General features: G+C 37.8%; 1 protein-coding gene across 1 annotated transcript in view; it reads right to left on the reverse strand.

The window, feature by feature from the left end:
- THSD7B (thrombospondin type 1 domain containing 7B) overlaps positions 1 to 24,957 on the reverse strand; it is a 914,353-nt gene that overhangs the window by 427,725 nt on the left and 461,671 nt on the right. The window contains exons 8-10 of the mRNA XM_024927960.4: positions 19,725 to 19,916; positions 17,840 to 18,074; positions 8,740 to 8,855 (exon numbers count right to left, since the gene is read on the reverse strand). Of these exons, the coding sequence (XP_024783728.3) occupies positions 8,740 to 8,855; positions 17,840 to 18,074; positions 19,725 to 19,916 (543 nt within the window). The remainder of the gene's footprint in view (positions 1 to 8,739; positions 8,856 to 17,839; positions 18,075 to 19,724; positions 19,917 to 24,957) is intronic.

Genomic DNA, 24,957 nt, shown 5'->3' on the forward strand with positions numbered 1-24,957 from the left:
ATTTGCCAGGAAAACAGAGACAAATCTGATGCTCTAAGTCTCACACATTCTGTGGCCAGCGTCGTCACATATGTTCTTGCATTAAGCTATGCAAATTTTTATGAGGAAAATTGAGCTGTGAAGGTAGACTAACTTCTCGTTCAGCAGTTTGCTAGGTTTGCTTGAGCAAACTGGTTCTTGCTAGCATGTATTTATTTGACATGGATTTACTAAGTTCTGTTCTGCCTTAAGTTTATTTCTTGGTACTTTGGGGACTGAAAACTGAAAAGGGCAAGGTTTAAGCCCTCAAGGAGTTCACAATCCTTCAGAGGAACACAAAACACCTTTACCAATAGCCAGACTGCAAACATTTCAGACAGAGCATGGGAATTCAGAGGGCAAAGTGTTTATTTCCAGCAGAAGGGTCAGAACAAACTCTGTGGAGGGGGCTAGGATTTAGGCTGTAGTAAGATTTGGGCAAGCAGTAGAGATGAAGGGAGACATTCAGGCAGAGGGGAAATCAGACTTTTCTTGCCTTCTTCCATAGTTCCCTGACCTTCATAGCACACTTTGTGACTGCATCTTTATTCAGGTAGTTTTGTGTTCAACTCCTCTATCTTCCCACTGGATGGTATTCTCTATGATGGAGAGATTTCTGTATGTTTCATTCACCACTTTATCCATATACACACAGCGCCTAGCACACAGCCTGAAATGCAGGATCATTCAGCAAATATTTGTTGTTAAGTGGTTAAGAGCTTAGGATTCCATGTGGTTTTGGTATTTATTAATGTTAGTTTTGCAACCTTGGGCTCTATCTTTAAGCCCTATTTTCTTTTACATAAAATGGAGTAATAATTCTTTTAACATAAGGCTGAGGTAAGAATTAAATGGAATAGTGAGAACATTTAAAACCTACTCTGGTGGCAATTTTGAAATATGCTTTATTATTAACTCTAGGCAGGTGAGGTGATGGATATATTAATTAGCTTGATTTAATCATTCCATCATGTATACATGTATCAAAACATCACATTATACCCCATACTTATATAGTTATTATTTGTCAAATTAAAATAAAATTTTAAAATAGAAATAATCAAATAGAGTAATGCATATAAATTATAGCTATTATAAATTTAATAGGAAGAGGCAGTGAAATAAAGCAAAGCTATGCCGAAGTTACAGCCTTTCACTGGCAAGAATTAAACTTGTGTAGCTTGCCTTTCTGTAGCTGAACAGGGGCATCAGGACGGACAATGTAGCAAGTTTAAACACTGGGTTTTTTAACTTGGTCTTTGCTCCTTTGAGGCCATATGGCAACTTCCCTTGAGGAGTGTGTTGCCTCATCTGTGAAGCAGCACTAATAAAACAGCTCTTCCTTTACCATTAAACTGTCCTGACAATTTATGAGATAGCACATGTCAAATTAATGTGTGATCTATAACATGCAAAGCCTGCAATAAAGGTACTGGACTTCAAATTCTTGATTTGCTCATAGACAGGCAAGACTATCTGTGCCTATGGATGTAGCAAGTAGCTCATTGTTGTGGGATAAAAACAGACAAGCCCTAGAGCCAGAGAGAAGCCTGGATTTCCACCATGCTCTGATTCTAACATACTGGTTAACCTCGGAGCAGTTACTTCATCTTTCTGAGCCTGGTGTTTCTCACCTGTTAGTCATGTATGATTAGACTTACCTCCTGGGGCCACTGTAGGATGCAAGAGAAAATCCAGTAGACTATACTGTAGATTTCAGGTCCTTCTAAATATACATCAATCTCTAGTCCAGAGGGAAGAAGACGGAGTAATGGGGTGAGAGGAAAGAGTCTGGACTGACAATGCTTTCCCTACCAGATATTACTCGGATTAACATTTCTCTGAAGGAGTTTAGACCAGACTAAGAGTTCTGAGCTCTGAGCAGCAACTCCCATTCTAATGTAAGTGTTCCTCCTTGTCTCAATATGGTCATCGGACTCTAATGCAATGTTGTTATTTTTTTTAAAACCAAATCTGATAACTTCTTATGCTGGGTTTTAATAAAGACAGGCAGAAGATCCCATAATTAAAAAAATATATAGGAAAAAATAAAATAATATTTAATTGAGAGAATTTTATCCATGAACTTTTTCCCCCTATGAAATAGGAAAAGGTGTTTTTTAATGAATTTTATCAGCAGAACTCCTCAGTTTAGCAGGAGTATGATTGAAAACTACAATCTCTACAAGCCCAAGTGTTTGTCATTCCTCCTACTAAATTATCAGGAATATTTATTGAGCACTGGGACCATGTACTGATCTATGGAATTTAAATTACAGACTAAAGGAAGCAAGTTACACCCAGCAGCACCTGTGAAGACAAAGATACCTGCACTCATGTATCAGAGCTGGGTCTGGAGACATCTATGTGAGCTATACATCTTGCTGTGTTTAATTTCTCAAAAAACTCTTTGGAAAAGATAACATTATCTAAAGTTTACAGAAGAAACAAAAAAGATTTAGGTAATGTCAATCTCAAGGAAGAACAAGGTGTTAAAGTGCCTTGAACATTATTTTTTGGGCCAGTGTTCCAGGCTCAAAGCTTTGATTACTCAAACACAGCAGACCCTCTATTATTTGGGAACAAATGGATGAACAAAGGTGTGGATGGTTCTGTGAAGAGGAGGGGGCCACATATGCTTGACAGGGGAAAGTAAACAGGCAAGTTAGTGCTTGTATGTATTTGAGTGGGCAAAATTCTGGAATCCAGAATAGGTTATTTTTTACCTTTTTGACATTCAGATTGACCAATTCCCTAATTGACCTGGATCTGTGGAATAATCTGTTAATGCCACAGTTTCATTTAAAAGAAAGCAAAATCTTTAAGCATTAGAACTGACTGGGGAAGAGATGTGTCTATTTATTCATTCATTCAACAATAATTACTAAATGCCAACCATGTGCCAGACACTGTACTAAGCACTGGAAGTTCATTAATGAAATGAAAGACTCCTACCCTCTGAGTTTATAGTCTGTCCAGAGCAATACAGGCATAGAAACAGGTGCCATAATACCAGCATGTAGAGGACTTAATAATTGCAGGAACTCAACATAATACAAGCTCCCTGACCTTAAGGAACTTTTATCATCATCATTATCATCTAATAATAATAATAATAAATAAATGCTAAGCACTGAGTATTTCTCATCCTCCACCACTGGTAAGAGTCACCTATGGAGAGTTTTAACACTGAAAATATCCTTTCAACCTGAAGAGATTCTGACTGGTTTGAGCTGGGGTGAGTCTCAGACATCTGTGGATTGAAAAAACTCAATGGGGTTGAGATTAAATAAAAATAAACAATAATAAATTTCTATATACCTGGCACTGTTCCATCTGTCCTCCTTATAACAGCTCTTTGAAGTAGCTGGTAATATTACCTTATTTTAGAAAGGAAGAAATTGAAACACAGCAAGTTTAAAGTAATTTGTATGGCAGAGATGAGATTTGAATCAAGGAAATCTAACTCAAGAATCCATGCTACATGCCTAGGTGTTTAAAAAAAAATCACTGTCTGTTTTTGATACTGAAAACTCAAGAGGCAACTCCAGGAGGGTTGACACAGGAGGAAATGAATTCCACCAAATGAGGTTTCCTACCAATTCCCAGCAGCAGTCTCTGCTGTTGGCCTTCCTGTTACCATGACATTGCTCTCTAGCTCACTCCTTAGAGATGAAAGTTAAAGGAGTTCCTTCAGCCTCCAATTATTTGAGACTGACAAATAATTAATCATTAGCTCCATGGTTTCTAGAAATATTCTGTTGAATATTCTATTTTTAATATACCATAATTTATCTTCAGTCTAGTAACTTTACCTCTTTCATATTCTCCCTTTCCATAAACTGGTAAACATATCAGGCAATTATCTCAACTAGTCCTTTTGGGTGTGGAAGTGGGGATTAATGTATAGACAAAATAAGAATGTCCATGAGGTGATAATTGCTTTGTGTAGCCATCATGACATGAATACATTGTATTAACCATTAATACTTTGTATTCACATTGCATTCATTTATGCATATGTTTGAAACTTCATATAATTAAATGTTGAAAATATGCAGTGAGGCTCTTTAAAGGTTCTCTGATATAAATCGTACAAAGGATAATACTGATTTGTGATCTTAAAGTAAAAACATGAGGAATGACAGTGATGGCAGCAGTGGCCAACATAATTAATTCCAACACTACCTCGGCAAACAATTATCAATGATCTCCTATAACAGGCTGAAATGTATGTGAAGACGTATTGTAAAATATTAGGCATTAAATGAGTGTTTCTCATCCTTCACTGCTTATAAGTCACCTATGGAGAATTTTAGTATCGCAGATATCCTTCCAACCTAAAGATATTCTGACTGGGCGAGCTGGGATGAGGCTCAGACATCAGTCCATTGAAAAAACTAAGGGCTGAGAAATGTTGCAATAAGCTAGCTGTTGCTATTATTAACTAGACCACATTGGATACTTTAGGCAGGCATTTGTTTTGTAGGCCGAAAAAAGAATCAAAGAAAACAGCAAAAAAAAAAAAAAAAGTACAAAGGAAATGGTTCGTGATAATTTGGTGAATTTATTACAGGGACTGAAGAATTAGGCCACAACAGGCCAAAGCTTGGTAGACCTTTGGTTTGCTTAGAAAAATATGAGACTATCATTGATCCTTTAAGCAGAGACTCAGAGAAGGAGGAGTAAGAAGATCATAAGCATGGCTTGAGATTGTCCATGGCTTGAAAATACCTTTATGTTTTAAGGTTTTAGCTCTTGAATCAAGCCGGGACAAAATAAAACCTGATGCAATTCATCCATTGCTATGTCACAAATCACTGCTGGTGCACTTGGTCCCCTAAACAACCTTGGCTTTCTGAGAGGTTTAGAATGAATGTGGTTTGAGATTTTCATAATCCAGTGATTCCCTGGTTGTTACCACAAACCTATTAAATCAGAATGTATTAGAGTAGGATCCAGGCATCAGAGATTTTCAGGTGATTCCATTGTGCAGTCAACTTTGAGGACCACAGACATAACCGCTTCTCAACTTTGATGACCCAACCTGAAGCCATAGCCACAAAACAAAAAAAAGGAGTTCTTCTGTCTTCATTAGTCGAGGTTTCCACTTGCTCTGGTCCATCCTCCTCCTGGATCTCTTCCTGACCTCTCAGTTTAAGTTAAACCACTTTTAACCACTCCCCTTCACCTCCCACCCTGTCCCCACCTGCTAGTCTGTCCCTGGTCCATGCTTCTCACTTTAAAACTTTGATCAGACATTGCCTCGCCCAGAAATTTCTAATGAACCCAACCCTGCATAGAGCTTTATACCCAACATATACGTATCACCTGGGAACTTATAGAAATATGCAATTCCAGGCCCCATTTTGGTCTATTGAATTAGAATCTGCAATTAATAAGATCCCCAGGGGACTTGTATGCACTTTCAAGTTTGAGAAGTACTGTTTTAGGACACCATTTCCCAAAAAGTCTGTTGAAGGACACTCTCAAGGACACAAAATCCACTGCCTAGATTTTAATCCACACTCCTCTATCTCTTTACAGAACACCTGTACATTCAAAATATATGCATTGAGTAGCAACTATATGCCTCATACTAGGCTGGGTTTAGAGTATCCAGTTGTGAAGATGGCGGAAGTGGTCCTTATATTCATGGACTTAAAATCTAGCAGGGGCAACTCTAACAAGAAAAGATAATTTAAGGGGATGAATAGGATGCTGTGGGATAATCTACTTAATGGAGGAGGATGGGGGAGTCTACAGTAGTCTGGTAGATGAGAGCAGCTTTCCAGGGGAAAGGCAGGTCTCTGTGGATACACAGGCTGAGGACCCGGGAAGGAGGGGCAGCTGAAGAGAATGGAGTGCCAACCTCATGCACAGCAGGCGCAAACTATACAACTATACAAACACTTGCCCAGTGCCTACTCAGTGTCAGGAGGTGGTCTAAGTGCTTTCTTTATAGGCAGGTGTTATTATTAACCTCCATTTTACAAATTAGAAAACTGAGGCAAAGAGACATTAAGTAATATATCTGCTACACAGCAAACATGAAAATACAACCACAGTTATCTGGCTCCAGCATCCATGCTCTTATGCCCTAATCTACAGTCTCTTAAACTGGGGGAAAAAACAAGATACATTCAAGAAGCTGAAAGAAGGGCCACATATCTAGCGTTAAAGCAAGTTTTGCTCATGGATCTATGGGCTTCATCAGAATGAGAGAGACGAGGAGGAGGAGGGTCACCATTCAGGGGGCCCTAGCTTCTTACAACTGAAAATTTCTGGGACCCACCCCATAGTTATTGAATCAGAGTTTCCAGTCATGGATCCAGAAATCTGCATATTAATAATTCTTCCAGGTGATTCAAATGCAATAAACTTTGAGAACCATAGGCTTATAGATACAATTTCCTCCAAATTTTTCCCCCTCTTATAGTGTCCTTTAATTAACCCATAGTTACTTAATAATATCTTAGTCCCAAGCTATAAACTAAAAATTAGGGTAAATAGGATTGAAATGGAAAGCTGGAAGAAATCTGAAAATTGAATCTTTGCCTCTGTAGGTCCCTGACTGCCAAGCTGTGAAAAGAATTATCTGGGCTTGAAGAGTTGGCGGCAAAGAGAGACCACAGAGACTCAGAACTATTTTCATTACAATGCCAATGATTTAAACAACTAATTGAATTTCTGGAAATCGGAGTAAAATTTAAAGTTGCTTGAGGAACAATTACTTTACATGCCCTGTGATTCCGTTTCCTTTACCCAATGCTAGGAAAAGACTCTCCGGTAGCAGAGAGAATTTTCTTGAATGTAGAATAGGTGGACTAGCAGTGGCTAAAGTAATCTCTGGTCACCAGGGCACACTGGCTCAACAAAGTTAATCTGCTTCCCTATGTATCAAGAGACTTCAATAACTCCAACACCAATTTCTGGCTGCTGATGGGGTATTCTCTTACATCCAGTCTCTTCTTATAACAATTTAACAGGAATTATACTAAACTCTCATGAATAAGAAGCTAAAATAAATAGTTAAACATCAACAAAACTCCATCATCATAGATTATATTATTCCCTTGCATCTTATCAATATTTATCTTTAAGAGCCTGAAATGTTTTCAGGTACATTATGATTAAAATTCCCAAAGTCAGCCTCCTAGATGCTGCCTTTCAAATGGCTCAGAATAGAGACAGAAGCTTTTCTATCCTTGCCTGCTTTGAAACGACATTACACTGGCTATTTAACAAACCCTGTTCATCCAGTTCATTTACTTTGGATCTTCATTCAGAAAAAAACAAGTTTTGGAGAGTTTCTAGAAGAGATTGTCATTTCCATCCCTCAAAAGATCAGATAAATAAAGCACTGTATTTTCAAAGCTCTTTCTTATTCAATGTATTTATTTCTGATTCTACCCATAAGCAAATCTCATTGTATGCTACTATATTAATTCTGTGACAAATGATCATCAGGAAGATGAAATGCCATAGGTATAAAACTTTATGCTGGTACTCCACCATTGCAATACAAAGATGATAATTTTCAACAGGTGCCACAGCTCTGTTTTCAATCACTGAGAGGTGTTTGAATGACCATCAGATCTATGTCAATATTGGCCTTATTTTCACGTCACTCTCATGAAGTGATGCTATAGATATGTGAGTCAAAGAGCATTTGAAGGATCTTAGACGCACACAGCTGGAATTATCCAAGGAAAGTAAACCTCTGACAGGTTTTTTTCTCTGCAGAACTGCATACTTTCTTCTTTCTTCTTCCAGGAGGCTGGTGCAGCAAGAGAGCCATGCTCTGCTTGAGAGGACATGGCTGCCAAGAGAAGCCCAGGGACCAGTGGATGAGACTCACTGAACTCTGGGCATTAGAGGTAATATTCTTTCTGTCTTTCCTTTTCTTGGATTTGCCTTTTGTAACCATGCAATGGTAAGATCCAAAGGGCCAAGGCTAGTGTATGAGACTAGGAGAGAGGGACTAAGTTATTAACTCTAGATCTTAGGCCAAAATGGAGTTTTGGGATGAGGATTAATTATATCTTCACATGAACTAGCCATCAGGGAGCTGCAATACACTTTGGGGGAAAGATCTGTTCTAAGAGAGAGGATCACTTTAGCATATACTCCTATGTGTTCATCTAGGACTTTGCTATTAAGTATCCTGGATTAAATACCTTCAAATATACCCAGATGTATAAAGTATCACCATTAAGAATAAAGAAATACAAATCATATATTGCCAATTTCTGTACTTGTTCAACACTTTGTAATGTATCTGCTCTTGTACTCCATGTACTTATATTAATCAGTGATGTATGCATTGTATTCAAGCCCTATATTCTAATGAGGATACCTGGAACTGGGGTCCAGACACACAAGAGCCACATAGAAACTGTGATAGTGATGATGCTTTATAAGGAATCACATGGGAATGACTATTCAAAATGCCACAATGGGGTCAGTAGAAGATGAATACTCCTGCAATGCATGCAGGTGGAACTATGACATAAAATAAGAGAATATGTTTTCTCTTCCAAGCTCTGATAGATTTGGAAATACAAGACTTCATTTACAAACTTTACCAAACTTGTTTCCAGGGTGATAGGCAAATGAAAAAAAAAAAAGGTGCTCGCATTCCACAACCTCTCACTTACTTAGATGTGGAGAAACAATCAGGTTAGGGAAGAAAGAACTAAGAACGCAGCATCCACCTACCTGCTTGGCACATCCTTGGGCAGGGTGTCCACTCACTGAAAGCAGTCACAATACAGTCTTTTTTGCATGGGAGAAAACAGGGGCGCACAGTTTCAGGTCGAGTAGAATCTGGACATCTGTCAATGTGAAAAGACCATGTCAATGCCTTTTTGAGAGACTAAGCGGTTGAACGCAGAACTATAGGATTTTAGAACCGAAAATATTAAGGGCCTCATGTTCCCTTAATAGGTGAGGGAAGAGAGACTCCTGGAGGTGAAGCGACTTGCCCAAGCGCTCAAAGCTGGAGGCAGAGCCTGAAGCAGACCTCAGCTCTCTTGATCCAAAGACCAAAATAACTTTTCACTACACCAGTAAAAAATAACCTCTGAAACCAATGAAAGATGAGTGCCAAGAAAGTGTCTCACCATCAGCATCAACTAATTTGATCTTTTTCAGAAGGAAAAAACTGAAATATTATTTTAAATGTTTTATTCAGGGTGATACATCAAATTAGCAATATTCTACAAAAGAAAGGATTATAAAAGAAATATAAACATATATTGGAAAACAAAAATCTTTGATGGAAAATACTAGGAATCTTTGATCATTAACAGAATTCTAGACTACTTAAATGATGAACAGGTATTTCTTTCCTTTTCTTTTTTTTTTCCCCCCCGAGATGGAGTCTCACTCTGTCCCTTAGCCTGGAGTGCAGCGGCACGATCTCGGCTCACTGCAACCTCCACCTCCTGAGTTCAAGTGACTCTCACACCTCAGCCTCTCAAGTAGCTGGGATTACAGGTGCACCATCATGCCTGGTTAATTTTTGTATTTTTAGTAAAGATGGGGTTTCACCATGTTAACCAGGATGATCTCGATCTCTCGACCTCATAATCTGCCCTCCTTGGCCTCCCAAAGTGCTGGGATTACAGGCGTGAGCCACCACGCCCAGTCAATTAATAGGTATTTCTATAGAACACGTAGACTGAAAAGTTGGAAGAAGCAACATATGACAGCCTGTTAATAACAAATATACTAACCAGCATTAACAAGGAAGAAGATATTGATTTTATTACTTTGCTGATAATTAATTTAGTGCCCAGACTTGGGAAGAAAGTAATATAAATAGTTAATAGATTCACAATTATTTGGAAAACTAAAGTCTCAGCAAATAGCAAGCGAGTTTTTGTTTGTTTGCTTGCTTGCTTGTTTTTAGAGTAGAGATGGCTAACAATCACATTTATTATATTCTACAACAGTGTTACACCAAGAAGAAAAACAGGAAAGCACTTTACGCTATACATTTGGTTTTTAAATTCTGTTTCCCGTAAGTTTCATATAAAGAAGAGAATTGCAGTGTGTATAAAGTTAAATAGTGTGAGCTCTGTATTGGATAGCCAGTGCTGAGTTAAGTGCTCTGCCTACATTCTTTCAGTTAGTCTTAACAGCAATGACGAGCATTATAATCTTCATTTTCATATGATAAGCTGAGATGTTGAAATAAGTAATGGACCCAAAGCTTCATGGAGACAAAGCACCTGAAAAAATTATGATTGAAAAAACACCAGTCTAGCAAGTTTAAACAGACAATTAATAGACTTCCAGTAAGAGAGAATAGAGAAAAATGGAAAAGAGAAAATTGATGAGGAAATAATGGACTTAACTATTACAGAATTGAAAAAGAGATGATAATTCAGAGTGAAAAACCCAGGAAGTGTATACAAAATGACCAACATGCAAATACAGGGAGTGTCCAAATTTCAAACACAAAGAAAATGTTAAGAGGAGAAACTAGTAATCCCAACGCTTTGGGAGGCCGAGGCAGGAGTATTGCTTGAGGCCAGAAGTTAAACACTAGCCTGGGCAACATAGCCAGACCCTGTGTCTATAAAAAATATAAAAAATATTAGCTGGGCATGGGGGTACATGCCTGTAGTCCTAGCTACATGGGTTGCTGAGGCCAGAGGATCACTGAAACCCAGGAGTTCAAGGCTGCAGTAAGCTATGATCACACCCCTGCACTCCAGAGCCTGGCCAATAAAGCAAGACTCTGTCTCTAAAAAAGAAACAAAGAGAGAGAGAGAGTGAGAGAAAAAGAAGGAAGGAGGGAGGGAGGGAGGGCGGGCAGAACAGAAACTAATAACTGTTAGGGCAAAAAGGAAGAAAAATGGTTCATCTAAGAAGGGAGAGGAATCTGAGTGACATCAGACCTCATCAACTTACATAATTATAAATCTGAAAGCAATTTCATAGTGTTAACATTTTAGAAACAATGCATAGGCAAAACAGAGACGAATAAATTTTGTTTTGGGATAAAATGTTCCAACACATCATTCTGGTCACAGAGAGCACAGGATGAGAACTAGAAAGAGGAGAGAGGATGGACACTGGATGTCCTCCTCCAACAAAGCAGGTGTTCAGAGGGTTGATCTAAACACAAATGAAATAAGAGACAACGTCATTATGAACAAAAGGTTTGTGTCCCTCCCAAAATCTGTATGTTGAAACCTAACCCCCAAAGTGAAAACATCGGGTGGTGGAGCCTTTAGGAGATAATTAGATCATGAGGTTGGAGCTCCCACGAATGGCATCAGTGTCCCTTACAAAAAGAGACACCAAGTAGCTGGTTTCCTCTCTGTGTTCTCCACCATGTGAAGATACAAGAAGGTGGCCATCTGCAAACCAGCAAGAGGGCTTTTCCTGGAATTCAACCATGAGGTCACCCTGATCTCGGACTTTCAGCCTCCAAAACTGTCAGAAATAAACCTGTTTGTTGTTTCAGCCAACCAGTCTATGGTATTTTTGTTATAGCAGCCCAAACTGACTTTGACAAAGGTTCTAAGAAACTTGATCAAAAGTACTACTGTAACCAACCAAGAGAATGCCAACATTCTGGGAGGAGCTGGGAGAGGAAGTAGTGGAAATGAGCTAAGGTTGATTACTTTCATGGGAGCAAATCACAGAATGACAATTTTAAATTGATAAATGCAGAGCTACATGGCTCTTCTGTGAAAAATATATCCTTTAGAGTTAGGAGGTAAACACCAGAAAGGGAGAAGGGCCAGTGATATATACTTGAATTTGCTTGTATCCACATAAAGATACAGGGGAGGTAGATGAGGAAGGAGTCAAGTGGTTGTTGGTGACAGGGAAGGAGGACGGAAGTGGGTGAATGAGAGCCGGGGTGGCATAAGGCTTCCAACTGTTCACCTTTTTATATTGGTGAACTATGTGTCTGTTTTCCCAATCAAAATTCAGAGAGAGACAGAAAAAAAAGTCAGCAACTGTTAAAAAGTGGTTGTGCTATATAAATACATTTTCTGGCTTTGATAATGTACTATGGTTATGTAAGATGTTACAGCTGGGGGAAGCTGAGTGAAGGGTATATAGATTTCTCTGTACAATTTTTGCAAGTTGCTGTGGATCTATAATTATTTCAAAAAAAAAGGGGTTGTGTTAAGGAAGTAGGATATGAAGTGCAGGAGGAGGTGGTTGAGAACCTACTGCTTTCCACCATCAGTCCCTCTATTATTTTACTTATACAATAAAACATGTAACGCTTTGATAAAAAATAAACTAATATTAAAAGATATATACCCAGAAAAAATTGCTAATTCATTCTTATTAGTGGCATTATTATTATTAACTATCTTTAATACATATATACACACAAACCATCTATAAAATAGATTGATTCAATGAGCATAACAAGAGAAAGAAAGATGAGTGTCATTATCAGGATATAGTGTTATTTAAACAAGCTACTCTGGTAAGGAAAATTTATATCATACTTTAGTCAAGATAAGAAAACACTAAAATCATTCCTAAGTCCCTTATTAATTTTTAAGGTCTTCTAAAAATGAATTCAATTGCCATTTATTCTAACTCTTCTCCATCCTTTCCTGGTAGATAGCTGGGAATGAAAACACAACTTGAGTGATGCCAACTTCCTGTGCCCAGGAGTCACAATCCCATATGGACCCATCCAACACTCGAACATTCACAAAACAGCCTGGAAACAGTTGTGGCGCAACACTTCAAGCTTTCTATAGAGAGTTGCTAATATCTCAGGAACTTTATCCCCTTCAATTAGGAGTAGGCATTAATCTCTTTTAGGGAACTGATATTGTCAATTTTATTGACCCTTTCCTGGCATCACTCACCATAAACACTCACTGGGTAATACTTGAACTCTCCATGATACGGCCCTTTCTCTCTCTTTTTCTCTTAAGTCTGAAAGAGAGAAAGAGTATCATTCCCTCAAGGGCAAAGGTCAAGCTTAGGTTACAGTGCTATTATAGAAGAAATGAACTGTGGGCTTTCCTGGAAATGCAAGTTATTTTTGGTTTGATAAGGGCCAAATATTTTGTTGCAATGGAAATTGTCTTTTTGTCACTTCCCCTGCCAATGAGGTTTACCCTTTCCTCAGGGATTCAACTTTCTCTTCCTTTTTATCTACACATTGTCTATCCTTTCATGTATCGTCACATTTCCAATTTCCATACATTTTCTCATAGTCTTCAAAAATACAGTCTTTGGCTATTAGGAACCTAGGTTCTCCCCAACTTCTGAAAAAGGTAAAGTTGGTTTTCTGTATCACTGTATTATCACTGACATAGAAAAGACTTTTGATAACTTTTGGGGTGCTGATGCTGTGTGTGTGCACATACACGCACATGCTGTACATACACTAATTTTGAGTGCCTTGATGGTAGAATTCCATTTTATATCGTGCCTTAAAAACCCCATATTTAGCTCAGTGTAAACATTTAGTAACAGTAAGTGAATGACTGAATAGTATTCTGTGCTATCGAAGCCTGAAGACAAATAAATCCCTGGGGAATATTAGACTTATTTCTCCAGCTATTTCCGCAACAAAACTGAAGCCTTGAAACCCAGAGAAACAGATGGATTCACTTTTTAGTTAGTAAGCATACATGGCCCCTTGCCTTTTGTCAAAATTTAACTTCCTGCTTTCATGTAATACTCTGATTTTGGATTAGCAATGCTCTCCATAAAAGGGAATGAATTCCATTTCAATGAATATATTTTCCTGGACTTGCACTGGAATGTTCTATAACTCTTGTCTCTTGGCCTCACTGTAGGCTTCAGCTTTTTTTTTTTTTTTTTTTTTTTTTTTTTTTTTTTTTTTTGAGACGGAGTTTCTCTCTTATTGCCCAGGCTGGAGTGTAATGGCGTGCCATCTCAGCTCACTGCAAGCTCTGCCTCCCAGGTTCAAGCGATTCTCCTGCCTCAGCCTCCCGAGTAGCTGGGATTACAGGTGCCTGCCACCACTCCTGGATAATTTTTGTATTTTTAGTAGAGATGGGGTTTCACCATGTTGGCCAGGCTGGTCTCAAGCTCCTGACCTCAGGTGATCCACCTGCCTCGGCCTCCCAAAGTGCTGGGATTACAGGCATGAGCCACCGCGCCCAGCTAGCTTCAGCTTCTTATAAGCACTGTGCTGAAATACATCACATTGAGCTACAAAGACCTGCCATTTTTTAGCTACACCTCCATAATTAGTCATCTGACCCAGGAACTGATGTATTCATCTCACTCAGCTAGATGGGGAAACCTGCCAAGCTTTTAAATGTTAAATGTTTAAATGGAGCTATTTATGGCTATATCTCACAAAATGCCAGTTGTTTTCACATTAAAAGCAGAAAGTACCTTATCAGGAACTTTGAAAGGCTTTGAGTTATGTGTTTTCAATCTTTATTATCATTATTTTTTGTACACTGCCACCGGGGAAAGAAAAGCATTGAATAGTAAAACAAAACCGAACACAACTTCAGGAAGATCCCAACAAGCTCTCACTCTGATTCAGTTGTTCCCAGCTAGCTCTCATTTTCTGATATGATCAGTTTGATTACTCGTACAATGGTAACAGTCTCACCTGTACAATTACATGGAAACCAAAACACCAACCCAGGGACACAAGAACTTGCGAGAAACTCTATGCCTCTCAGTGCAGTGGGTTTAGAGATATAACATTATTTTGAACCACACGTTCCATGGAAACATGCGTCCTTCTCTGTTTTCTGAAGGCCACTCTTTCTCTGGGATATTTTCTTCTTCCTTTCCATTTCTCTATCCCCATCCCAAAGATTTCATATATGACAGGGGATCTTTTCCCACTGCAATGACTTTCATGTGAAAAAGAGCAAAAATATATTTCTGGAGGCATAGCAAAGGATACTTTATATTGCTGATAATCTCCTTGGGTGCTTCACTGGACACTAGGTATTATTTTCTTAGCTCAATTAATCTCATTAACCTCAAGAATTTTAATTAATTTCACTAAAGTCAATGCAGGCTGCTCATGTTTAACAGGATTATTTGGAGACATACAGTCAGAATTAAAACTAGGTTGTTAAGTCTCCAGCCTCATTAACAGTACAGAAAGTCATTAGCAATGCCTTTATATTTGTGTGTGTATGTTAGGGAAAACATCTGTGCAATTGATTTTTCTGTGTTGGTAAACCACAGCAAAACTGGAGAGGATTTACTGTAATAATAATATTTTAGTCTCACTTATGTACATTTTAAAACAAATGCATATTAGCTTATTATGAATTATGTTTTAAACTACAAACTTCTGTTCCTGTGATTTTTTTCTCAAATCCTCTTTAACATTTGAGTAAGCTGATGTGCTCAGAAACCTTCAGGAAACTGTGATTCAAAGTAATAATGACGATACAAGAAGAAATAGATGCTGATTTGAACATATAACTCAACTTTTTCTGTCCGAATAGCCCTTTAAAATATGATGATAATTTATGGAATTGGTATCAGTCTCAATTCTAATGCCCCTTTGCTAAAAAATAAACAAGCTACATTCACGTCCAGTGGATTTTTCCTGTCATAGTGGGTCAAAGATGAAAAGCTTTGTGGAAAGGAGATCAGGCTTCAGGCATGCTAAAATTTTTCATCACTATAAAGAATAATAGTTTGCTGCATTTTATGTAGGGTTACTCCTACATCTAATCCATACTTATTATTATTTTTATATTCATTCTAATCTTTCTAAAGCAGTTGAAAATTCAGGTCATAAAAATAAACATTATCTAGGCTTCAATCCTTCTCAGATAAAAGGAGTTCTCACGTCTGCGTAACACCTTTATAAAACTTTCAGAATTTTACCATAACCTCATGACTTAGGTTATCACCTGAAGCAGGTGATACTAAATATTATTGTCCATATTTGTCTATAACTTCCATTGATTCACTGGTCCAATCAATCCATGTGCTGCTATGGCTACCAGGTAAGTTGAAAAATACAACTGATACAAGCTGACATTTCCAAGAACACTGCTAATAATGTAGAGTTAGGTTCTAGAGCAAAAACAGTATTTATGAGCTAAAAAGAGCAGGTCATATGTATGACATGTTCACTACTTTTCATGATAGTACCCTTTAACAAAATTTATCATGGGAGATTAAATATGTTTTTCTTGAAGCAAAAGATAAACATACACTTTCCTTGATCTTCATATCCAATCCTTGGCAAACCGATCACTCCTCTACATATAGGTTTAGCTCATTCATAAATTCCAGAAATGTTTATACTAACTACCTGCCAGATGCTGTGCTAGACTAGGGTTGGAACAAGAAAGAACACCCAATCCCAGCACTCTGGGAGCCACATTTAGGAGAAGAGAAAGGTCAAGTGTTCCAGGCTATGCTTCCCTTCAAGTCACAGTACGACTTGCAAATACACATCTTCATGTGTATTTGCAAAACCACCCGCTCATCAAATGCTCTAACACAAGCTCTGGGCAGTGTCTGCCAGTCTGCACTCTATCTGCTGCCGTAAGCAGTTCATTTCCCATAACGGAGCTTGGGTGACTTTCCTTACACATGGCCAAAGTGGCTTCCATGACAGTGTGGATCAGGCCCAGAGCCCTTCACCGTGGTTCCCCAGATGAAATTATTCAGTGTTTCCATTGCCCATGAGAGAAACACAAATTAAATTGAATTAGGCAGAACATCAAATGTATTTTCATATTTTGCCATGGAAGGCAGGGTGTAGTCAGTAGGGACAGTCCCACGGTTCAGTGCTGCCAGGATTTGTTCCAACTGCATATCTGTTTCTTCCTGAGCATCAGAATGAATCTCTCCTTTTACTTTTTCCACCAGACCTGACCCTGTCTGTGGCAACTCTCAGCTCATATGCTTAGAGTATGATGAACAGAAAATAAATGAGTTTCATTCTCCCAGCTTGAAAATTCCTGGGGAGGCACTGTATGTTGCCTAGCTTATGACACTAGACCACAGCTGGCACCAGCTCATCCTAGTGGCCTACACCTGTGCCTGGAGTGGGGTCTCCAAATATGGCCACTGGGAATCTTTCCAGATAGACCAGTCACAAGTCTCTCTATAATGCATAGGGCCCTTCTGTTTTCTTCTTTACCAGCCTTCCCACAGGGACTTTAGGAAAACATACATCTCCTCATTTGGTCTAGTGATAAAACTCCCACAGCCAGTTCTTTAGTCAATTACTTTTTTTCCTCCAATCATTTGCAGTTGTTCTTGATCGTTTTGACATCTATATCCTAGTTTCCAAGCCCATATTTTCCTACTGTCTTTAAAAAGTTTTATATCTCCATGTACATAGAGTATAACATGCATGAGATTGTAAGCTTCTGGGGGGCATGGATTCATTAGTCTAATTAGAATGGCTGTATGGATGTATCTATTTAATGCAGGAGAGATCTGTGGAGTCTAAAGAAGAGTAAGACACAACCCTATATTTCAAAGCACAGAACCTAGCTTTATGTTGACCTCGTCTTTATGTGATTTGAGAAGAGTAAAAAATACAGAGATCAGCTCTAGAAAATTTGATTATTCAAAAGCATTCAATGTTTGTGGACACTATTCATTTTTATCCAAGAACTGATATATTAATACATGTTATAAATGCACCAGTGATATATATCATAACCATGTTTATCTTTGTTTGAGGCACATGTTTTAATCTTTAATGGTCAAACAGCAACAACAAACCCTCTTACTCTATCAGAGACCCAGAAATATCTATTGCTTGATAAATGCTTTCAACTAAAAATACTCAACATGAAATAAGCAAATGCATTTTCAGTAACAGGCTAATAAATACCTTTTGGTCATTACTTGTCCCACGTGACTCTTGACACAGAAGACTCTCCGAGTCTGAATGCCTACACCACACGTGGCTTCTCCATTCCAGCCAATGGTTGCATTAAGGGCAGTTACCAATGTGTCCTCAGAACAAGGGCCCCAAGGCGATGTCTCCCAGTGAAGCTGCATACAGGAATGGTCATTACACAAACGATGCTCTTGGAGAGCCTGACTAGGGGGACATGGCTTTCCACCTGCCAAAAATAAGAACAAAAGGTAATACATAGTGGTTGCTGTTCTTGTTTTTGTTGTTTCTGCTGCTTTAATGGTCTAGAGAGACAGCTTTGCTGACACAGCCTTCCAAAGACCTGAGCCACTGCACTGTTCTTCTCAGTCTAAGAACAGGGATTTTTGTCCCAAGCAACACCTGAGGATAATATTGTACACTCTTTTCCACTAAATAACAAGCAGCAGTCCACACTCTGTTGCCCACCACTGCAGCATGTATCTCTGAGATAAACTCCAAAGAAACCTGCTTTTCAAAAAATATTTCTATGCTTCTTATATTCATGTATTAGCCAGTTAGAATAGTCTATGACCTCGAAGTTATATTATCTTGAATGAGCACACACACACACACACCCCCCTTATGCAGCACGGTCTTCCTAAGAGAGGCATTATTTTTCTAAGAGAACTATTTTAAGACACCTATCCTCTATCAAGCAGTGCATTTCACTGCAATTTGAGAAATCCAGAAATATCTGTTGAAGTTTGTTTGGAGAAGAAAACCCCTCCTTAAACTCTGAAATAATACCTGACAATGTGCTATCCCCTGGCAGGAAGACCAGACATATATGCATCCATAGACTCTTGGATGAGTCAGACAATCCAATTTCATTATTGTCCTTTTCTCACATTTTTATATCCATATAAAAAGTGGTATTTATCTAAAGCATCGATCTTTGCCTACTCTTCTACACTTTAATGGTTTATTCAGTGGCCCAAATGCCCAAGATCTGTGACCTTGGTTTTGTTATTCTTGATTTTTTTCCCATTCACTCCTTCCAGAAATATAAAAGAAAAGAGAAGGAACCATCTTCACTTTAAGAATATGAAAATCTTCATTTATCTTGACCCTGGCCCCATTTCGCAGGATCAAAGAACAGAAACTTACTTAAAAAGTAGCTCCTCACAGCCAGTGGCCATGCTGTCCTGCTGTTCTAACTGAGCCATGGGCAGAAAAAGCCAAGGGAGGGCATGAAAGAAATGACGTGTGCTGGAGACAGAGACCATCACCATAAATTACAGGAACAGCTGCTCCTCTAATTTGTTCTGATGTCACCCGCTTATATTCTCATAGCACTTTTTAGCTTCATCAAAGCCATTTTCACAGCCTCCATGCTGTGCCCCCCTCCTGCAGAATGCTGGCATGACAGGATGCCAGCATGCACGGATCAGGTAGTTTGCAGAAGCTTGCAGATGTTAGTGGCAGTTCCCAGTTGAGAAGCCATGTCTCCTGATTATTAATTTGAAGCTCTTTTTACTAAACATAGTCTAATTATGTTCCCAACTGCACAAGCTATCTTTGGTTTGGGTGTGTATCAACCAAATTCTGCTTTCTTGTCTAAGAAGGGTTCTGAAAAATAACATCCATCTGATTGCCATGGCCCATACACAGGTATGTGGTAAAGCAATTCATGTAAATGGGTTAACCCAGTATAGCTAAACTAGAGAATCAAAGCAAAAAGCATAGAGGGAAATGAAACTGTTAATCTGGATTCAGGGAATAGAGATATCATCTATGTGTGACTATTTCCTCCATATAAACTTCTCTATCACCAATGAAGAAAAATGATAATAATTGAGCTAATGAATCCAAAGTGAAAACCTTTTCTGTTACTCACCTTCCCCAGCCAGTGCCAGGATAGTTCTTGACCTGGTCTGTTTCCCATCTGAGTTTTTATTTGAACAGGACTGGGAACAGGATGACCACTCCGTCCACTCGCTCAGCACACAGTCCATTCGGCAGGGAATTTCACAAGCCTTCCTCTCAGGAGGAGGGGGAACTGGGCAAAGACTCCCTGATACATCTTCTCCTACAATCAATAAGATCAAGACAGTTGGTGATTAATGCACAATCAAGGCTCACTGCTTTATCTATTACTTCAGTTTAAAGTACCCCCCCAAAAATGATAGTTTCTTCAGCCATTCACAATATTTACATCAGAAAAAACTGCCAGGAGATAATTTGGCATTTAGAAAGGTAGATACTACAGCAAAACTGCCATTTGTAATCTTTCATAGAGACAAAGTTGGCTTCTTTCAGAAACAATTTAGCCACGGATGGCTAAAGACGGACGTGGTGGATGTGATATGGACAACCATATATAACAAGTATATGCTTTTCTTCAAAACGGAAGTCAGAGCTGTCCGTTCACCTGAAAACCACAATTTATGTTGAGCCTTCTAATCTACTACATTAAAAGGAATTTTATAATTCTAGTTTTCTTTTGGGTACATTCACCTCCAAATGTGCAACCTTATGCAATATTATCACACAATGACTGTTTTGTTCTCCTTTTTCATAGTGGTAAGTTATCTGAAACTAAAATGAAAATGGACCTGTGGCTAAAATTATATAACGTGTTGACATAAAGTTGACAGCCAGTCTGAAGTTCTCCCTAATACATTTACTATTCCCCCTTGAATAATCTAATGCATTGCTAAACCAAAAAATAACTATACTCAAAAATATGGCACAAACACACCAGATGTCAAGGATCCTCAATTTTGCTATTGCCTCAGTGCCTTTCTGTAAATACTATTTACAATCCTTTGATACCATATCATAGAACATGATTTTTCGGAAACTATAAAAAAATGGAGTTTTATAATTAACAGATGTTAGGACTAAAGGGATAATTTCTAAGTAATGGAAAAATATTTCAAATGACTACAATGGTTAATTAAAACTCTCATGTTATTTATTTCCTATTAGTAGAATTCAAATATTCCTCTTTTATAGATAATAACTCAACTCTTACTATTTCCCTCATTCACAGTCTCCTCATAAAAACAGAGGACACAAAGAATAGTGACGTCATTTATTGTTTGAAATAACAACATAAAACATGAAATGGCAACTATAGGAGAGAGGCGGTTTTGTTTGTATGACTTTATGGCTTTGAAATTCTCTTGTCATGATCTGGCTGAAACAAAAAAATAAACGCGAAGGGGACTAGTATTTATTGAACATCTCCTTGCGCCAGGCACTGTGTTTTGCATATATCATTCAGGCTTTGCATATGTTATTGAGTCCTCACAAGAAACTCTGAATGACAAGTGTGATCCATCTCATCTCATAGATGAGGGCTCAGAGCAGAGGCTCAGAGAGGAAAGTTTGCTCATGCTTACACAGGCCTGAGCTGGGGAGCAAATCCGAACCCTCTGACTCTGAAACTTCTGCTTCTCCCATTAACCGTGCTGTGTCTAATTCCAAGGAGATGGATATTCTTTTTCTGAGGAAGTCAATAAAACAAGCTGACAGTCAGCAAGACTGCCTGAAGGAGAAGATAGTGCACAGCTAATATCTGCATTCATATTTGTAAATGAGGCCAGGCTCATTGCCCTTGAGGTACAAATAAAGCTTTTCAAGCATATTATGAGAAGTAATAGACGTTCTAGCAGATAATCAAGCTGAAAAACCAGTTCCAATAATTCTCTCTTCAGTCTCAATCTATTTCCAGGTTGAGTTCACACTGTGTGTAACACACACACACACACACACACCCAATACAGCACTTTCACAAGTATAGAAGCAGGCAGGCCAAACAAAAGGCCCAACCTACGTCTAATCAAAATTTAATTTTCACACTTGTGAATATTATTAACATAATCTGTGCACAAAATACTTTAAAGTTATGTCTCACAATAAACATTTTGAGGAACAAGATATTTGTAGGGGTTTTATGAATAAAAGTAAGGGGAAAGGTGGTGAGTGTTGGGTTAAAAATAGTAACATTTGTTTCATTACTGAAAAATTTCTCAGTGTTGAAAATGCCAATATATATTGTAAGTTTCCTAGAAGGTAAATGAGATGTAGTGCTTTTCATCTGTATTTGATCAAGGGCCATCCTTTTGGAAGAGCATCTCTCTCTTTCTTTCAGAAATGGTACTTTTATGAGTATGCTTTGAGAAAACTCTACATTAAAGAATTATGAAATTGTTAACTACTATTTGATGAGTAAATACTATGTCCAAGGCATATGATGGGATAAAAATAGATGGGCTCACTGTTACTTATCTTTCTAGAGCTCATGATTAATGATGAAGATGAGCTATTAACACATAAAAGTAAAACCAAGGCCAAAAGTAAATGTCAAGTTGCAACTGCGTGATTCAAACATAAAATATTTTAGTGATTCAGTGGATTGGCATGGTTCCCTCCAATAATGGAAATAAAAGGGCTGAGAATTTGTGGCAAGGATGGAGGGTATTTCAGGCGTTGGAAGGATCAGCAAAGGTTAGGTAGGAAAATACGAGGTATCTGGAAGATAGTTAATACTGAAGGTGCATGATGAGAAGAGAAAGACTATCTTGGAGGAGTTATTTGACATCAAATTCCAAATGATCCAGACTGAAACATAAGTTTTATTGTATCTCTGCCTTCCTTAAATTCCCAGTTACTCAGGTTTCCCATGACCCAAATTTACCATCTTCCCTGTCATTATGTTCACTGTTCTCAGTATTCACTTCAGGTGCTCAAATACTTTTTAAAATCTCAGCTTTTTTATAAGCTGATATACCTATTTCCTCAGTGAACTTTAATGTCAATACTCCCACCAACACCAACCTTTTGGTAGTTTGGCTATACAGGCTAATTCAGAAAAGGGAACAAATAGATCAGAACTTTAGGGAAGCAAAACTAATAGTCATAAGCATCCTGTAATTCCTGTGGGAGTTATTTTAAAAGAAATCTTGAAAAAAAAAACCAGCTGCACAGTGAGGTTTCAGCTGCAATGTGTCTAGCCAGACTCAATTAAGTGTATTAAGGTGAATTGTAGCTACCAACATTTAGTCACTTAAGGACATCACTTAACATTTTTGAACGTCAATTATTTCATTTGTAGGAATCAAATAATGATGTTTACCTTTTAGAGCTATTCTAAGGATTAGGATTCATTTATTCAACATACATATCAAGGTGTCTAACACATGGTGAGCTCTCAATATAGGGGAACCTTAAAAAATGTCTTTGCAAAGACATATACCACAAAAAATGGTCTTCATCTGAAATCTAGATATTTATGTCACAGCCATGAAAAGCACTTGCTTTACTATTCATATTTGTGTACAAATGACAATCAACAGTTTCATAGATTGGTTTACATAAAATATTTAAAAACTTATAATTATACAGATCCTTTTATTGACATGGTTGGCTAATCTAAACCATCTAAGAGCCAAAAATAAAGCACTTGAGCCTAAATAACCTCATCTGCCCATATACATTGGTATAATTATCTTCCCATTGTGCAGACAGAACCCATCTCAGAAGAGGAACATTTATGCTTTCCTGTTTTTATTTTCTTGGATGGATCAATGAGACCATGGAAATCTCAGGCAAGCATGGAAAATAAAGCCCTACATAGTTCAGAAGCTTAGCCATTAAAAGTGATTTTCACAAGCTCGGATAATCTAATGTCATAATAAAATGGAATATATTTAAGAGGGAAATTGAATTCATCTTTCAAAAAGACTCTGTAAAATTATTCCCAGCACTCAACAGGCTCCCTGGGATCAATAACAGCAAACTCCCTGTTCTCTCCTCATGGAATAGACGTATTTAAACCCGTTATGCTTCTGGAAAAATGGAAAATGGTGCTGCTTTGACGTGTCACTTGGGATTTTGAAAAATAATTTAATGTGATGAAATTCACATAACATAAAATTAACTGTTTTAAAGTAAACATTTCGGTGGCATTTAGCACATTCACAATGGTTACAAAATATTTTAATCACTCCAAAGTAAAGCCCCATACGCATTGAGCAGTTTCTGTTACCTCTTCCCCGCAGCCTCTGGAAACTGCCAATTTACATTCTTTCTGTCTCTATGAATTTACTTATTCTGAATATTTTATATATATTTGTGATCTTTTGCATCTGGCTTCTTTAAGCATAGTATTTTGGAGGCACATTCACCTTACAGCATGTTTCAGAACTTCATTCCATTTTACGAATGAACAATATTCCATTGTATGTATATACTGAAATGTGTTTATTCATCTGTCGATAGACATTTGGGCTGTTCCCATATTTTGGTTATTATGAATACTACTGCTATGAATATGCATGTGCATATACTTGTTTGAATACCTGTTTCTACTTCTTTGGGATATACATCTAGGAGTGGAATTCTGGAGTCATATTTATCACTCAATTTTGCTCGCTGGTGATTCTGGGGGCTGTGGCATAGATAGCCAGATGAATAGGCTCTGGCTACAGTTCACACTACTCTTCTAATACCTGCCCATTCCCAGCAGAATCAAAAGCACTTGGACACAACAAAGATTCTTAACATATGAATATACTCAAGATCATTTAAGAATGTTTCTTTTTTTCAGTTCAAATGTATATACCAATTAAAAATAAAATATAAATAGCAGTTATATTTCATAAAAATAAACAAACAGCATAGTCTATAATTCTTATTTTCTGACCCTAGAGTACAGGTGTCCAAAGAGAGAAAGAAAAAAATAAAGATATGAACAAAGTACAAAGAAAAAGAAAATAAAAAAAATCTAGACAACCATGAATCCACAGTGTAATTTGAAAAGTAGACCAACATTTTGTTATGATACAAACTTCAAACTACCTTACTCGTCCAAAAATAATGCATACTGGGTACTTTATTGATATTTCCTCTTGTATGCTATTACACTATGGAAAATAATGAAACAGTTATGGAAAATACTCTACATGTCATAAAATTTTATGTCCTATTTAAATCTAAGAAAAGAATGCCAATAAACCTTGATTAAATGCTTGCCCACAGCTGAGTAAGATATCAACAGAGTAAGTAGCAAATTTAGTGGAACTCATATGCTTTTAATTCCATTTTTAAAATCTAAATATTAT

Source organism: Pan paniscus, chromosome 13, assembly GCF_029289425.2.
Source record: "Pan paniscus chromosome 13, NHGRI_mPanPan1-v2.0_pri, whole genome shotgun sequence".
Lineage (NCBI taxonomy): Eukaryota > Metazoa > Chordata > Mammalia > Primates > Hominidae > Pan > Pan paniscus.